The sequence below is a fragment of the Gymnodraco acuticeps genome, unplaced genomic scaffold (genome assembly GCF_902827175.1).
Source record: "Gymnodraco acuticeps unplaced genomic scaffold, fGymAcu1.1, whole genome shotgun sequence".
In the NCBI taxonomy this organism is placed as follows: domain Eukaryota; kingdom Metazoa; phylum Chordata; class Actinopteri; order Perciformes; family Bathydraconidae; genus Gymnodraco; species Gymnodraco acuticeps.
In genome coordinates, this window is record NW_022990266.1 from 592,215 (window position 1) to 610,440 (window position 18,226).

Consider the following 18,226-nt stretch of genomic DNA (forward strand, 5'->3'; position numbering starts at 1 on the left):
AGTTTTCTATACAGCGGACTACATTGATGTATAATAAGAATAACAACTACTGTAAACCCAGCGCCATATCCTATCTAGATACTTTGCACCGTGCTCCCACTTGTTGTACCTGGCAGAGCAAGAAACACTCCAGCCTTTTATTTAAACTTGTTTAAAACATATCTAAATAAATATGTGTGTCCCGGGCCAGAAATGCAATTATGCTGTCAGTTTTCAGATAAAGCCACGGCATCACAATTCTTCTGTATTCTACAATATAGTTATTTTCACCTCCCATATTGCTTTTTCAACCCACCAGCTTTTATGGAGAAAATAAGTTATATAATAATAATTAACCAGAGGCATGTTTCTCACTATTTTATGCATAGAAACAACAGGCTACTGTGTGTGTGAGGAATCAGCTGTTTATTTCAGATGAGTTTCATTGTGGCAGTGTCCATCATGGCTCTCCCTGGTTGCAATACACAAAGACAGCTAACGCCAGTGGTTCCCAAAGTGGGGGGCGCGCCCCCCCCTGGGGGGCCCAGAGGCATGACATGGGGGGCGCGAGAGACCAGGAGGAAAAATGGTTATTAAAAATAAAAATAAAAGATTAAAAAAAAATCATAATTTGAAAAATTATTGATTCGAAAATAATATGATACAGTGCAGTACTATTACGTCTGTGTCTCTGTGTTTCATTAAAGCTCGGCTCTGTGTGTGTGTGGAACGAGCCATTTTGTGTGCGTGCGCGAGAGAGAGCGTTTAAAAGGGTGATTTGTAAAATATCTTATTTAATAATAAGTAAATCTGTTTACAGTTCTGTTTCATATGGGTGTTGAGAGAGGTATCCATAGATCTCTTAATTTTGCTCTAAAAAGTGCACCAGATTGATGCATTTAACTTCAATATTTAAAAATACACTGTGTATTTGCAGTAGAAAAGTCCACTGTAACGACCGGTACATTAATGGGAAACCCTAAATGTTTGAGCACCCTCTATGAAACGTCAAGCTACCCCACAGCACCCCCAAAATAAATCTCTGGCTCCGCCACTGAGCCTGACTTGATTTGGGGGGGCCTGACTTTTTTTTGTTCTCCAAAGGGGGGGCCTGACAGAAAAAGTTTGAGGACCACTGGTCTAAGCCAACCAGACATGGACAAAGAAAAGGATCAGTCTATGTGTAGAGGGGGAACTAGACACCCCTAGTCCTTTACAGCCATGGTCCGGTCTGACAGCGATCAGCTGTCTGCGGGAGAGAGGAAGAGACAGATCACTGCATAAATATGCAAATCCAAACCTACAGTTAACTTTACTGCTGGAGAAGAGAGATCAGGGGGGGGGGGGGAGAGCTGTGGCTGATGGGCCATTAGGTGTGTAAACAAAGAGAGTCACACACAGCTGAGGCCTGTACTACGAAGCCGGATTTTCGCTTAGCGGGCTAACTTCAGGGAACGCTCAGGTTTTCCGGTCCTACGACGCTGGTTTTCTTTTTAGCGGGCTAGATCTCCATGGTAACTTGTGCTGAGCGGCTAACCTGCTCCGGAGCAGGGGCCTATACTACGAATCTAGTTCAACATATCCTGGATATGTTTTGAGTTATCCGGTTGACTTGAAAACAAAGCCGCTCTCGCTAAACTGTCCTACAACGCTGGCTATCAACTCGTTCGCTCAAGCCAGCCGTGTCCTATCTAGTTAAGTGCGCGTTCACATAAAATGGGTGGTATCTGGAGCATTCGACCAATCACAAACATGGAGAAGCGTACTGACAGCGCAGCGTCATACTTCCTGAATGAAAAGTCAACTATAATATTAGATATATGAAGAAGTTAAACTTTAAACATCCATGACTTAAACACTTTATCCAGGATCAAAGCCACAGAGCTGCACCTGCAAGGTGAATACAGCTGGTAACAGAAAAAGTGTTTGAATGCGTACATTAACAGGTTCATGATATCACTGCCCCGTCCAAGACACGAGTGGATCTGACTTTAATTACATTTGTCTCGAGTGTTTCGTCAACTTAATGTGTTGCTTAAAATAATACTTCTGCATACAGTATGTGACACTGTGAGTGTTGCACGGCCAGATACGGCTCAGCTGACTCAGATAAGGAGATATGATACATTATGATGACTGTAGCCTACTGTTACTTTGATCCGGTTACTTATGTTGTGGCAGATATTTAATTAAGCTTTCTTAACATATTAGTATAATAATAGTATAATAGTTATAATAGTCAGATTGCTCTGAAGATGGGAGGTGATGTTCTTTTCATTTTCACGTTCACACAGTCGGTGATTTTGGCCGGCCGTCTTTCCTGCAACGGCAGTTTAAACTGTATTTCCTCCGCTCACTGAGCTCTGATTGGTCAGCAGGCGGTGCTTTCACTGAGTTGATCTCTTATCCTGGAACCTATCCTGCTCCGGAGCAGGCTAGCCGCTCAGCATAAGTTATCTAGCCCGTTAGAAAGTGAACCAGCTTCGTAGGACCGGAAATCCCTGAAGTTAGCTTGCTAAACGAAAAGCCTGATTCGTACTATACCCCCCTGGTTGGGACCAGGTTAGGTTGCAGGCTAAGTGCTCAACTCAGTGAAAGCACTGCCTGCTGACCAATCAGAGCTCAGTGTGCGGAGTTTAAAGCGATCAAGTCATATTACAGGAGAAAGGAAATACAGAAAAACTGCCGTTGCAGGAAAGACGGCCAGCAAAAATCACAGACTGTGTGAACGTGAACATTAATAGAATATCACCTCCATCTTCAGAGCAATCTGACTATTATAACATTAGCGTTAAGAAAGTTACTTAAATATCTGCCACAACATAAGTAACCGGATCAAAGTAACATTACGTACAGTCCGCAGGGAACCTACGTCCCTGAACAGTAAACCACACCTCATGGCGGCTTGTGCTCTGTCATAGACTGGCAACAACAATGCGCCCAAGCTGCCCCTCCTTAAGAGAGATAGCAGCAATACCCAAGGCCATAGAACTATGCCATGGGAAAAGAGACAGTAAAGAGAGAAAACGATGAACTGGGTAGAAGGTTGAATACCTAAGGAAATTATTCCCTAACAAGGATGATGATTAAAAATAGTTTGTTTGAGCTGGGCTGCATTTCTTGATGAAAAAACAAACCGATGGTTTTGTAGTTGTAGTACGCCAACGTGGATTAAACAACATTATTTTGTTAAATAAAAACATGGTGATGTTTTGTAAATTATTACATGTCTCTTATTTAGCACAGAATATGATCCTATCCGTGACATATGGATCTTAACAAAGATCCGCTATACCTTTAGATCTATCAGCTGTTTATTTCACATGAGTTCCAGTGTGGTAGCTTTTTACTCACTGCTCCCCCTGGTGGATCCATGATCCATTGCAGCTGGTTTCTTTATAATTGTATTTATTTATCAAGGGGGCATATCAAGTCAGGCGGGGGGTTTTCCTTTCAGCGAGGGCCCACCCCGTGCCGATCATGGGCCCACATCGGTAGGGGCGTCCGAAATTAGGTGCTACATCTGTATGTTGTTCTAGAATAAATGGCCCATGTAGGACAGATCCTCAGTGAAGGGGGAAAATAACCTGTGCAGGAGTGTACTGTTAATATCAATACATTGAGGAAGTGAGGCTGGCATGGTGCACACAGTCCCTTTATTTTGATACATCCTGTTGAAGGTCAGAATAATTAATTACCAACAGAACTTCTATTAACTCCTAATAAAAGCATAATCAATTTAAAAGAGCTCACATTTGCATCAAATGAATAGCAAGTGTAGCTTGAAGAGGTCTCGTCTTAACAATTACATCCAATATTTGTTTTTCATGAGGGTTATTTGACACTGATTAACTTTGAGCTTCAGCGGCATTGCTCCTCCATGCTAGTGCTTAATTAAAAGATCTTCTGAAACACATTTAGAAACTTTTCAAAAGTCCATATTATTAAACAGAAACTTCAGTCTCAGGGGAAACAATTAAAAAGTTATCTTGGAGATAGATAAGAGAGAGCCTTAAAGTGTGTGAAAAAGAGAAGAAACTGTTTCAGGTCAATGCAAAACAAACAGACAAATGTGGATGGAGGAATTCTGCATTTGGGTGAATCTGTTTTTCTACAGTCTGTCATGTTCAAAATTCCTCTACGAAGCAAGGAGTCGGACCAGGTAGTAAGGTTATAATAAAACTGATTCATCTCAGTTGTGATAAGGAATACAAATGCTCAGCTGAGGTTTCTGGAGATCGGTGTTCGACAGGCCGCGAGCAGTTTTCACTCCAAGCAGTTAACTGTCCAACATTTCCTTCCAGAACCCCGGAAACTGGCAAAACACATTCCATAACTTATTACAGAATAAAGGTGTCATATTATGATTGGATATGTGTATTTCTGAGTGAGGTGCTGTCGATTGTTGATTGGAGTACAGGCGAGCCCACGCCTCTTGGCTTCGCCCAGGTCCAGTGTTCTTCCCAAGGTCATCCAGGCCCTACACTACACTGGCTGTCTGTTTCTCCTGTCACGTGCTAAGCTCTGAACTGCTCCTGCCTGGCACGGTGCCCTCTCCTGAACCTCAGTGAATACATCTAATAAAAGTAGCAGAAAAGCAGTTCCTTCCTTATGTTGTGCTCACCATTAACACTGTCATGAAGCTCACTTCTCTTCATAGTTTAAGACCTTCTGGTAGCACATTATTCATAAACATTTCTTTATGAGCAAGCAATAATATTCTTCAAGTCTTAATATGACACTGCAATGTAAAGAAAATTCACCAGAGACCTTCACTGTGGTTAACAAACACATAAGCTGTCTCTATTCCACACTGGAACATAATTATATCCAAATCAACTGAAGTGCAAATTAAACTAGAGCATGCAGAAGGAGCTAGTCACACACACTGTGTGGATGCTGGTGGGACAGCTCCAGATCCAGGTCATAAAACCAGTGTGTTCTATAGGTTTCTGTGCATGTCAATGGTCTGCAAAGACTCAAATCCCTGTGTTCCCTCCAGAGAGGGTTTCTCCCCCACACACCCTGCCTGAAATGCCTCCATTGGACTCTTTTGTTAACTTCCTGAACATATTGACTTCACAATGTAACACTTCTACTGGCTAGCGCTCCAACACATTGTACATGATAGGCTAAGCGGCGGGACATCTGTAAGCTGTTGACTGATCACAACAGAGCCGGCCAGCTAACCAATCAGAGCAGACTGGGCTCTGGTTTCAGACAGAGGGTGAAAAGAGGTGCTGCAGCACAGGCAGTATGTGAAAAATAAAGAGCTTTTTGAACATTAAAACATGGAGACATGTCCCAGTAGAGACACTACATACTGTTATACACCTGGAAATAAGCATCATATGTATTCTTTAACCTTTGTTATATAGATTCAGTGTTCAGGTGTTAAAGATTCTTTGATAGTTTTTTTTGTTAGTAGAACCTTTTAAACTACTGTATGTCCACTTAAAGGTGGGGTAGGTCATTTTGGAGAAACCAGCTTGAGTGTGCTAGAATTTGAAAATATACAACCGGAAGAAATCTGCTACTTCCTTACAGAGCCCCTCCTCCAACACACACGGGATGTTAAGAGTATTCCATGGAATATAACAAAGTGTTTCTCGAGCCGGTTTCTCAAACTTACCTACCCCACCTTTAATGTTAGAACACTTAAGCGTGAACTTGCACAGCATACAAGTGTACGCTTAAAGTGAGTGTATACAGATTCAAGATCAAGATTTCTTGAGTCTGCCTCTTGTACCTCCAACCTCGTTCTTTCAGTCATGACCCCCCCTTCTTTACCATATGGTGAGAGTAGATCGAAGATAAACCAGTAGATTGAATAGTAAGGATGGCACCTGGCCACTACCCAAGGAGGGGTTCCAGGCACGTCCAGCTGGGAGGAGACCGAAGGGCAGACCCAGGACCAGGTGGAGAGATTATATCTCCACGCTGGCCTGGGAGCGCCTTGAAGAGTCAGAGCTGGTTGATGTGGCCAGGGAAAGGGAAGTTTGCATCCACGACACAACTCTGGTTAAGAGCTTGGCAATGGATGGATGGATGGGTTTCTTTAGTCTTCAGAAAAACGATTGAAGTACGTTTCCAAATAATCCTGCAGCATTTTAAATCAGGATCAGTGTCATGATCTGGCTCAATGAATGACACAATCTGGAAACCGTACATGCCACTTAACACTAGTACATTTATTAAAGGAAGCTAAACTAAGTTTGCAGTCAGTTCATCTGTAATGAGTTTAGTTTGTGGATGTGTGTGAACATAGCTAGGTGTCAGAAACCAAAGTTAAACCAACTCATCTTCAAACAAACCAACTAACCCGAAGGAAGAGAGCGTCTGGTCACACATAGTAACCAGGTTTCAGCCATCACTCCATGAGGCTCTCCATCAATCAGGAAATTGGTCTTGAGATCTACTGTAAGGGCCTTTCAATCAGGGACAGATTGGCTGGCCTGAAAAAGAATTGTGGCGATCAATGGAATGATGGTGCATTAGTGATTGGCACTCTTACAACAGTGATGCACAGTGAAAGAGCATTTCAAGGAGCAAAATACAATCTGAAGGTAATACTGCGTGATTGTAGATTTGTTAGAAATATTAAGCTTGAGATGTCGATGGATCTTTCTCTCTCTTTATTTCACTGAAGAAGGAGCTTCTAAGAGCTTCTCACAGGTTTGCCACATGCTTCTCTAAATGATACAGACTGGTTCAGGAAGAACAAAGCTGTCAGAATGATTCAGGCGGTTAGTTTGATCAATTTGTTTCATGCATCGCAGCAGCTCCATTTGAAACAGACATTCAACATAACGTTAACGTAACTGAAGACAAAATGTTCTAGACACTTCATGATGCATTTGGTCTGGAATTAACCTCTATATTGAGTAGGAGGATGGACTGGTGGAAACATGTGTGCTTCTGTCCAACCTTATTTAAGTCAGATTTGATGGTAATATTCCTGTCTGTGTTCAGGACATGGTCGGGCTCTGAAACGTGTTGTTGGCCAGCCTCAATATGTTATTAAGTGTTTGACTTCAAGAGGTGGACAAACACTTGAACCAGGCAGTATTACAGCACTGTAGAAAACTCAGTGCAACACTGTGAATGCTTCCAGCTGTTCTCACTATTTTAACACAGTATTGTGTCTTCCACTCTCTTCCCCTGAGGGGTTTTCAAGCTGCTTTTTTACCGTGTTCAGAACAGTTATTACACTTTTCATTCACATCAAACAAACCACTTCAATACCAACATTATTTCACTTCATTAAATCTGCAGCAGCTGTGTGAGGCAATCATTTCAACATGGACAACATTAGCTTCTCTGTTTCCAGCACCGTGTGGAATCCATTCAGCAGAGAACAATGGCTGTTTTGAAGCTAGAGGATACTCGCATGTTTGCTATTCTGACAAAATAAATGGTGGATGACCTCCCCTTTGATATCAATCTAAACTAATCTGACCTTCTTCCATCACAGACTGAAAACCAAGTCCCTGCACCTTGGCCAATAAACGTACCACACACAGAACATATAGTTGTAGCAACTAAAATATGTATTTCTATTGATGCTAAAGCACCATTAGCGACGCGTGTTATACCGCCAATGACCACTTCAGGAAAAATCAGTGTTTTAGTCACTTTGGATAAGAGCGTCAGATGAATGAAATGTAATGCACTGCTGAGTGCACTGAACCGCCAATGGCCTTCACATAACATTGCATCTGCAAAATGGCAGTTTGTAGATTTAGGGGGGGGTCATGCTCAATGTGCTCTTTGTTAGGGTGAGGGTATAGTTTCAGGGACAGCTTAAAGGTGCACATTCACCATGTGTATTAAAACATCCTTATTTGTTTCCTTTCAATAGGTTGGATTTTTTCTAAACTGAATCTTCTTTGTTGCAGAACTCGAATGCAGAGAACCCGAATTGTGTGGCCATCGAGGGCGTGCTCGAGGCCTACTTCCAGAGCCTGAGGACGGTCCAGCTGTACGGACCCACTAACTTCGCCCCGGTCATCAGCCAAGTGGCTCGGTGGGAAACACACACATCTTCTTATGCACAACTATGTGTCACACAATCATGCACACAGCCTTTATATCCTCTCTCTAACACATGTCTTCATACACACTCATACATATTCTCTCTCATACACATATTCTACTCATTTCCATGTGTTTCATATGCATATGTGGCTGTTCCTGTGCCATCAGCTGTTATGTATGCATGTCATGAATACAAACAGAAGTATCTGAGTGACTTGATGGCAGAAAGTAGGAAGTGTGATAAGCCACTCACAGAAAAGTGTCAATCATTCCTGTCTTGGAAGAGAAATCACAGTTTACATGTAAATTGTTTCCAAATATTTATATCTAACAGGCCCTGTGGAATTGTCTTTTTAGCAAACAAAGATTATGTTTGGATTCATCTTCAACCGTCAGTCAACTCACAAACACCTGAATAACTGTTCAGAGGGCGTAGCACGCAAGAACCACAACGCTTATTATAAAGGGCTCACAGAAAATCACATAGATCACACAGGATCTCTAATATCCATGTATGAATCAGTTTGGACATAAAAGAGAAATGTGTTCCTTATTATTTCCAAACTTCTCTCATATACAGTACGTGTCAGATTGACTTGTTGATCATCCGCTCAGTTCAAACAGGAAGTGTTTTTTGGAGGTGTGTTGTGGAGTGTAGGGCACCGTTTGCTGCGCTGTGATGACCTTATGTTCCTGAAGTGTATGCAAAATAGCCAAGATAACTTTAATTATTTATTTATTATTTATCATAGACTCTGCAGATTGACTTACATTCATCATATATTATACATATACATAATGCTCTATTAATTGTATTTACGCACTGTTAAAACCTCAATTTCTGTATTCATTTTCACACAGCTCATTAACAGTCATACAGCATTGTATCTCTGTTTATTTTATATTTTTTAAAGGTTGGGGTTCAATACATTTCATTATCCATTCATTTGACTAATTAAGGGATATGGTGGAAACTTGTTAGAATTTTCTTTTTGACGTGAAGCAGGTTTATGAAAGGCACCAGTAGATACACAAGTTATTACCAACATGGTTCCTTTGAGTCGTATTTAATGCCAGCGTTTTGGGTAGAGCAGGGTTTCAGGTGCAGAGGCGCTCAGGGTGCTCCCCATAGAGCGTGTCAGTGTCTCTGTAAAGGTTAATGATACCCTGCCTGGTAAAATATGCCAACTCCTTTAGATCACCAACACAGAGCCCTGGTGTTCTACTGCCGGGGGGGTTAGACCCTGTCATTGACGACATCAATAGAAACTCTAAATTCCACATCATTTGTTCTGCTTTCAAACTAAAGGTTTGCTTCGGATGGCTTGCTCTACGGCATTTATTTTCCTAGTTGTGGTGATCAAAATAGACATTTGAAACATAGCATTGAAAAATATAAACTCCACTTAAAACTCCTTCAATTAGGTTCCCTGACAGGGTTGAATATTCTGGAAGTGAAACTAAATGCTGTGGCTGCGAGGGAGTGCGGTCGTCTTCCAACCAGAAGGTTGTGGGTTCGATCCCAGCCCATGCAGTCAACATGTCGATGTATCCTTGAGCAAGATACTTAACCCTGAGTTGCTCCCGATGGCATGGCCAACGGTGTGTGAATGTGTATGCATGTTAGTGCATGCCCTAACATACACTGCTCTGTATGAATGGGTGTGAATGGGTGAACGATATGTAGTATGTAAAGCGCTTTGAGGGGTCTTAAAGACTGGATAAAGCGCTATATAAATACAGTCCATTTACCATTGACCATTTAAAGAGTATAATTAAAATACTCTTTAGTTTCACTTCCAGAATATTCAACCCTGTCAGTCTGTGATAAATTGAGCATTAATGTAAAGTTAGCTAACATAGATCAGTGAACATAGTAGTGGAACAGGGTGAAATATATTATAGACACTTGTACGTGTCCAATTTACAAGTCCAATGCAGTGTATACGTACACTGCATTGGACTTGTAAATTATACAGCAGTCATTATGTGCCACCTTTTAATATAAAGATTATTACTTGTAAATAATATTAGTAATTGTAGGCATGGCAGCATTGTAGCGATTATTTCCCTGTATCTGAGCGAACCTGTACCTCTGTGGGAAGCTTATGTCATGTAGACTTTCAGAGTGTTCTTTTGATCCAAATCGATATATGTCTACAAGCAGATATAGGGTTTTGGTTTCCATTTGGAGTTATTTTGTAGCATCAACTAATCATGTTTCAGTGGGTTTCGGATAGATGGTAAACTGCCTGTGTGCAGAGCAAAAGAGTCCGAACACAATTCATTGCGTCTGTTATTGGCTAACGATGATTTAGCTTTTTATTAGCTTGTAAGCTGGCTTCTTGTGAAACCATCTTCTCTTTCATACTCTATTCTATTGTCTTGTGATGTCTACTATTAACTTTTTCTTGTGTGTGCTTGTTGTGTGTGTGTTATGCTAGGTGTGCTGCAGAGGTGACGGACGGCTCCCAGTTCTTTGTGCTGCTGATGATCACAGACGGCGTCATCTCAGACATGGATCAGACCAAAGAGGCTGTGGTGAATGTGAGTGGACACACTGCAGCTGTGTGTAGTGACACATGGACCGGCTCTCTTTCAAATCTAAACTACGTCCTAACAGGAGGGCTAAATCCTCTCTGAAGAGGGAAACACACAAAACCAGAAACAGAAAGAGACGAGTGTGTGTTTTTGCATAAACAGGGAAGTATTTTGATTGAAATCAGATTATGTATAAAGAACCTATATAATATAGGCTAATACACTTTACTTTTGTTGATTTTGTGCCACGTTTCTAAATGTAAAACTCTGGTCTCTAACCTGTTAAGCCCTGAGCCTGTTTTTCAGGTCTCAGGCTCGAAAATGACATGCCCAGAACAAATGACTATTATCTTCACTTCTAAAAGGGGTACATTAATAAGCTTTTTTCTCAAAGTAATGATAAACCTGTGAGTTGGATGTAGAAAAGTCAGAATCAATATAGATGTTTTTATTTTAAAGTAAATTCAGATTGAACATAGTAAAACAATTTAAATGATAGTGTCCGTCCAAAAAAAAAACATTACTTCTAGTGAAAACCACCCTTGAATGATGGGATGGTAGACTAAAAGCTTTAAGAATCCAAACTATAACATATAATAAGTACCCTGTATCAAGATTGATGCAAAACAAGTGACATTTGACCTTTTTAGAGAGGTTTAGGAAAAAAAAAAACACTTCTGGGGTAATTTGGGTGGATTTGTGTGTATTTGCCGTTTCTCTGGAACCCATTGGTCGATTTTGCTGATTGACATCTCTTTTTAACCGCGAGAGCCAATAGAATCGAGTGGAGGTTCCTAAATCCACCTACACGTTACCATTGAGGAGTGAGAGTGATGCACAAGCAGTTTTCCCAAACCGAAAGCTACGTTACGCTCTGAAAACTGAAAACTAGGCTTATTGATCATAAATATGATGATGGATTATCAGTAATAATTTCAAAGGGACACAGAGACATTGGATTAACCTTCAGCAGCGTTGTTATGCATTTATTGCCATTGAACACAACTTTTGATCAGAAAACAGCAAAGGTAAGACATATTTGCCGTTTTGACTACGTAAAGTGGAGTTGTGTGTTGTCTTTGCTGGCTTTCGTTGCCGCGTATTCTGGTTGCTCAGTGATGATATGTATACCATTGGAATCTGTGGAATCTCAGCTTTCATATGATATCTAGTTTGTGCAGATCCGATGAAGTATAACATATTTCTACCGTGAGTTATGTGCTAAGTGCGTTAGCATTCTTTCGTTTATTGCTAATTCAGAGGCTCGGCGTTAGACTTGTGTTTTGTTTCGGTAAAAATGGTTCATATCGTCAGTTAGCTGAGTTTCTTCCCGTTACAGTAAGTGGGTATGACACATTAATAGGTTGTTAAATGTTAAGAAGCCCAGAGACACAGTTTTGTGAATATTGTTGTTTTTCCCCCCCGCCCACGGGGGCACCGGGCTTAACAGGCTAAGCAGTGATATCCACTTCCACACAGCAAGCTAGTACAGAACATTGGAGCTGCACTACTCATGAGTTTATTTGAACAATGCTTGAAATGTGTTGCATTATCGAGGACAACCCCACAGAGAATGTTCAATAACTCTGCAGTTCTCCTCAGCTACTGAGAGTTCCAACGTCTTTTTGGTTCACTGACTCCATTCTAGCAGTTTTCAGTTAAAAAGCTGTACACTCTACTGCTCAGCTCATACAGATAAGGGCCTAGCTTGGGAACACAGTAGAGAAATATTACTGAAACTTTCTCAGAAGTTGCTGGAGACCAAGCCGGAGACTAATATTGGATCTATATTTATCCGATGGCCAGAAGCACAAGTTGTGTTTGCTAAACGCTAAATCACTAAAGTTAGTTGACATCTGTAGCAACATAATTCCCACTGAATTAGGTCGCTTAAAAGGCTAAGTTTGGTTCTTCATTGTGACTCGTTCCCAATGAGCAGTCCACACTGAAGTTCTTGTTCCAACTAATCTAATAACGAAAACGAAACAAATTACAACGAGAACATCGGTCCACCAAATGTATCCAACCAATTCACTCTATCTGTTTTAATACCTTAAAAACAGCCATGTGACAATTGCCGGAATGGCTTCAACAAATACTGATAACATTTGAAGATCATCCACAATGGCTAAACAAGCAATTTGGCTCCAACAACATCGTTATAACAAATAGTTACGGCAAAGGTACGTATATCATCATCAGTATGTTTGATGTAAAGTTAATCCCTGGTCATTTTATTAAAAAACAGCAACGTAGTAAATTCAGTCAGGATAGAAAAAACATCTTTGCACATTGTAGTCACTTTCACACCATGGTTCAGTCTGTACCAGAGAGGTTCATCAGCACTGAAGACTGCATAATAAAGGGAACAGTTCATGTGTATAAACTGTACTTCCACTTTGTATGTTCGGCTCACACCCCTCCTGTGTGTCTCCACAGGCAGCCGGCCTGCCCATGTCCATCATCATAGTGGGAGTGGGCCCTGCTGAGTTTGATGGTAAGTGTGTGTGTGCACATTTCTAATGTTTAAAGGCCCTGATACACAGAGCTGATTGTTGTCTGTTGGCAAAATGAAGCCATCGTGAGTGTCTGTCAGCCATGTTGTTCTCTGTCCAGCACCAACAGGACTTTTTGCCACTGCCAACAGTCTGTTGGCAAAGCAGTCTGTTAATCACTCTGATTGGCTATGCGGTGTAAGTGTGAGGAAAACAAACAAACAGGGCATTCACAGAGTCTTTTAATTTTCCATCCTCATCTCATCGTATCATTCTAATACACAGATATTTTCAACATGGCCGTTTGATGATGTTAGGCAAACATTTATTACTGAACGATGAACACACACTACAGCTGCCTGCTGGCTCTCACACAGGGGAATGAGATCACACAATGTGGACAGCGTGGGATTGACATTAAATGGCAAAGAGAAGCAATTTGCACACACACTAACACACACACACACACACACACTAACACACACTAACACACACACATACAGTTCATCAACACAGATAGCTATACACACACTCATGCTTACGCACTAACGTATGTCGTTGCATTACATCAGAATATGTGCAAAGGCAGGTAAATAGACCTCAATGAGTAAGCCAAGAGATAGAAATGAAATATGAAAATATAAATAGTTATAATGTACCTCCACCTCCTGACATTCATCCCCCCAGCCGAGCTTTTCATCTGCAACAGATAGGCCATTTGTTATATTTTATTTATTTTACATTTCTTAAATGTTATTTATGGTATTTATTTTTCCCTTTTTCATTCCTTTCTTCACTATTCCTTTGTTCTTTTTGTCTTCAATTGTTCCCATGTCCTTTCCATTCCCATTCCCAGGAAATGACAAGTATGTTAGACACAAGGAGACACACGTTGCATGTTGGTGAGTAACACTGAGTGTACACATAATGGTTGTTTTTCACTACTATGTTGTTGGATCAGGGTGTGTCAGAAACATACTATATGAACAAGCAGCTGGTGAGTGTCTGGATCTTCCAGCACAACAGTTTGAGTTTATAATAATGTAGAGTTTAGTCTGCCATGCCTATAGCTATATAAAGAGAATAGAGAGAGAATGATTTGTTTGTCTTGTTCCCTGCATTATTCCAAAATAAAATGGAAAAATGCTTTTTGTTGACATCCTGCACCGACCTAACTTCCGGGTCAGCCTACTAAAATAAGTCATCACTGCTCCATTCTATTGTGTGTAGGATGGGGTCAAAAGTCAATGACTGTGGCAGTACAATAAATATCAAAACAGATGGTGGAAGTGGAAGAGTGAAGAGATATAGAGAACACAATGGTCCATGCATGGAGATCATGTTTATACGTTTATATCCAATTACCAATTTAATCTGTAGAAACCGGATTTATACAACACCTGTAGAAATGGAAATGACAAGAGCAGAGCTGCCGTGTGTGACGCGCCTTTAACTCTCTTCCTGCCAGCTGAGCCAGTCCCTGCCCACTTTGCACAGTCTGTCACTCAGCAGAAATGCTTGATGTGAGCCTGATTCAGCCTCTCTGCTGCTTTAAAAGCTTCAAAAGTGCACATGTCACTCAGAATTGCAAGCAATTCTGTTGTCGCTTGTTTCTTCCTACCTTCACATATGTTTTAGGATACATATGTGAAAATAAACGTTTAGATGTGTGTAACCCTTTCATTAATCCCTGTAGGGAATTATCATTGTTCAATTGAGGAATAATAAACATCCAATTACAGCACCAGAAAGTGTTTGAACCTCAAATGCTTGAAAACACCCAAGCATAGCAATAGTACATATTTTCATTAATATCACTTTATCATGCACTTCCTGCTACGCATGCGTGCGTGAAAGCCTTTTATCCTCTTCCTCTGTTCCATAGACCTCCATTAACCCTCTTATTCTGTTCAAATTGTTTTAATTGACCCAAGACATGATTGGGGTTTCATAACCAATGCACAAATATAAATGTACTTACACAACCACTGACACATGTTGTCTTAATAACCGACAATATAGACAACATTTATAATCAATGTTTGCTAATACTCTCTTCTAGATCATTTTCAACTCAATAATAGTCATTCATTCTTTGTGGTAAAGTAATCATGTATGTAAAAAATCCACATCCATTATAATAAAGACTTAGTTTGTAAAAGAGAACCAAACAGAAAATAAGATGATCAGAAACACCTTCAACCCAACTCAGATTGTTTTAGTCAGTGGCTATGATAATCATCTCTCCAAAATAAATGAAGCCCTGCCCTATAGATAAATGCAAAGATGAGGAGCCCAAAGTTAACAGGTAAACATGTATTGTCCATCTCACTTCACTCCTATCTTAAACACAAGTTTGATCCTATGAGTTGATTCAGTAATCACAGCTCAAAAGATGACTTGATGTCAAGAACAAGTGTCAGGGGTATTGTTGTGGCCCCTGGTACCATCTCTACTGTGAAAGCAGCACCAGTGAGCACACACAACACACACACACACACACACACACACACACACACACACAACACACACCACACACACACAACACAGCACACACACACACACACACACACACACACACACACACCCACACACACACCACACACACACACACACCACCCCCCCCTCACACGCCACCACAACACCACACACACACACACAAAGACACACACACACACCAACACACACACACCGCACACACAACACACACCACACACAACACACACACACACACAAACACACACAACACACACCACACCAACACACACACACACCACACCACACAAACACACACACACACACTCACACACACACACACACACTACACACACACACACACACACACTCCACCAACACCACACACACACACACACACACCACACACACCACACACACACACACACACACACACACACACACACACACACACACACACACACACACACAGCAGCTATACCAGGGGCAAAACGCAACATCTTGCAAGAAACTGTGTCTCAGGGCTTCTTAACATTTAACAAACGATGAATGTGTCATACCCACTTAACGGGAAGAAACTCAGCTATCAGACAATATTAACCATTTTTAGCTAAACGAAACACAAGGGTATTACCAAGCCTCTGAATTAGCACTAAGCGAAAAGATGCTGACGCACTTAGCACAGAACTCACGGTAGAAATATGTTACACTTCATCGGTTCTGCACAAACAAGATATCATATGAAAGAAAAACTCAGGGCAGCGAAGGTGAAACCAGACAACACACAACTTAGCTTTACGGGGCCAAAACGGCCAATACGTCTTACCTTTGCTGTTTTCTGATCAAAAGATTGTTCAATGTTCAATTGTTCAATGGATTGTTCAAGCGCTGCTGAAGGTTAATCCAATGTCTCTGTGTCACTTTGAAAGGATTACTGATAACCCATCATCATATTTATATATAGTTGCTATGAGAGCTACGAGAGTGTATGAGAGCTTCCGGTTTTGGGCTTGCTGGCTGCGCATTCACCAATGGTAATGTTTAGATGGATTTAGGACTTCCCTCTTGATTCTATTGGCTCTAACAGTTAAAAAGAGATGTCAAACATCAAAATCGACCGATGGGTTCCAGAGATATGGCAAATCCATCCAAATGACCCCAGAAGTGTTTTTTTCCCTTCTAAACCTCTCTAAAAAGGTCACATTTCACTTGTTTTGCATCACTCTTGATACAGGGTGCTTATTATATGTTATCGTTTGGATTCCTAAAGCTTTTAGTCTACTATCCCATGATTCAAGGGTGGTTTTCAGCAGTGCTTGAATTGGAATAAAAAAGGTGCCAGTACTCTAAATCAGCAACTGTTTCAAGTCAATTTTATTTATACAGCCCAAAAACAAGAATTTGGCTCAACGGTCTTTACAATCTGTACAACATACGACTCCCTCTATCCTTATCCTCATATCCTTGATTCAGTAATTCAAAAGAAAAACAAAAAAACTTTAACAGACATTGACATTTTTTTGTTTAAACAGAATATTTACTGTAACGTTCAGAAATTGCATGTTTTTCCACGACTAATCAGGGAGGTGTCCGGGGCTCTCATAGAGAACATGACGTAGCCTATACATGTGCCTGTATCAGGTCATATAGTAGTATATCCTATAATGCTGGTGGGTTTGTCTCTTTACTGTATAGAGAGGCGAAGTCCCTCCCTTTCCGGGGGACCTCCATGGGACCTTATTGAAGTCAATGGCGAGAGAAAGATTATCTTTCGATCCCGTTTGAATTGTGCCACGAATTACACATATGATGTTTCTCAATTTAAACGATAATTTTGCAAGTAAAAAAAAATAAAAATGTATCGTAAAACTGTGAAGTAACACATTTTTAGTGTGAAACCGCTCAATGAACTACATCTCCCGTCTCGCACCACACACCAAGACGGCCGTCACGTTGGAACATCTCACTTCTTTCTTTCAGAATGAGGCGGAAAGTATTAAAAGAGGTGAAAATCACTACAAGTCTGGGCATGTTGAGAGCTGTACATACACACAAGGGGAGTTAGTCGGTTCTGTAAGTGCCTGCATGAGGGACCGGGACTCTGGGATTTGTAGTCTTTCTAGTTGCGTATTTTTCATAGTCTTATATTTTAACAGTTTTACGACAAACTGTGACTTTTTTGACATGGAAATTATTTTTTAAGATTGACAAACATCGTGTGTGTAATTCGTGGCACAATTCAAACGGGATCGAAAGATAATCTTTCTCTCTCCATTGACTTCAATACATAATTTTTTCCGAAATAAGGTCCCATGGACCGGAAGTTGATGGGCGGGACTTCGCCTCTCTATATTTTAGAAAGGCTCACTGTACTTAAAAAAAGTATGAAAGGCAGCGGATATGGCTAAAGCCTGACTCCTACTGGCGACTGGTTAAATGACTCCTCGTCCCTGAGTACGTGCAGCGTACTTAGATGCGTCATGAGGTGCTGGTACACAGTATGAAGTAACGGTACGCAGATTGGTCAAAATCAGAAGTCCTGGTACTGCGTACCGGTGAGTACCGGCCCAATTCAAGCACTGGTTTTCACTATAAGTAATGGTTTTTTTTTGGACGGAAACTATAATTTACATTAAAATAAAAAACATCTATATTGATTCTGACTTTTCTACATCCAACTCACAGGTTTATCATTGCTT

General features: G+C 40.8%; 1 protein-coding gene across 2 annotated transcripts in view; it reads left to right on the plus strand.

The window, feature by feature from the left end:
- The window catches only part of cpne9 (copine family member IX), a 227,939-nt gene that overhangs the window by 201,483 nt on the left and 8,230 nt on the right, over nucleotides 1-18,226 (plus strand). The window contains exons 16-19 of one of the 2 annotated variants that reach the window (XM_034220743.1): nucleotides 7,878-8,005; nucleotides 10,461-10,563; nucleotides 12,997-13,054; nucleotides 13,909-13,954. In XM_034220743.1, the coding sequence (XP_034076634.1) occupies nucleotides 7,878-8,005; nucleotides 10,461-10,563; nucleotides 12,997-13,054; nucleotides 13,909-13,954 (335 nt within the window). The remainder of the gene's footprint in view (nucleotides 1-7,877; nucleotides 8,006-10,460; nucleotides 10,564-12,996; nucleotides 13,055-13,908; nucleotides 13,955-18,226) is intronic. The other variant, XM_034220741.1, reaches the window with a different exon arrangement.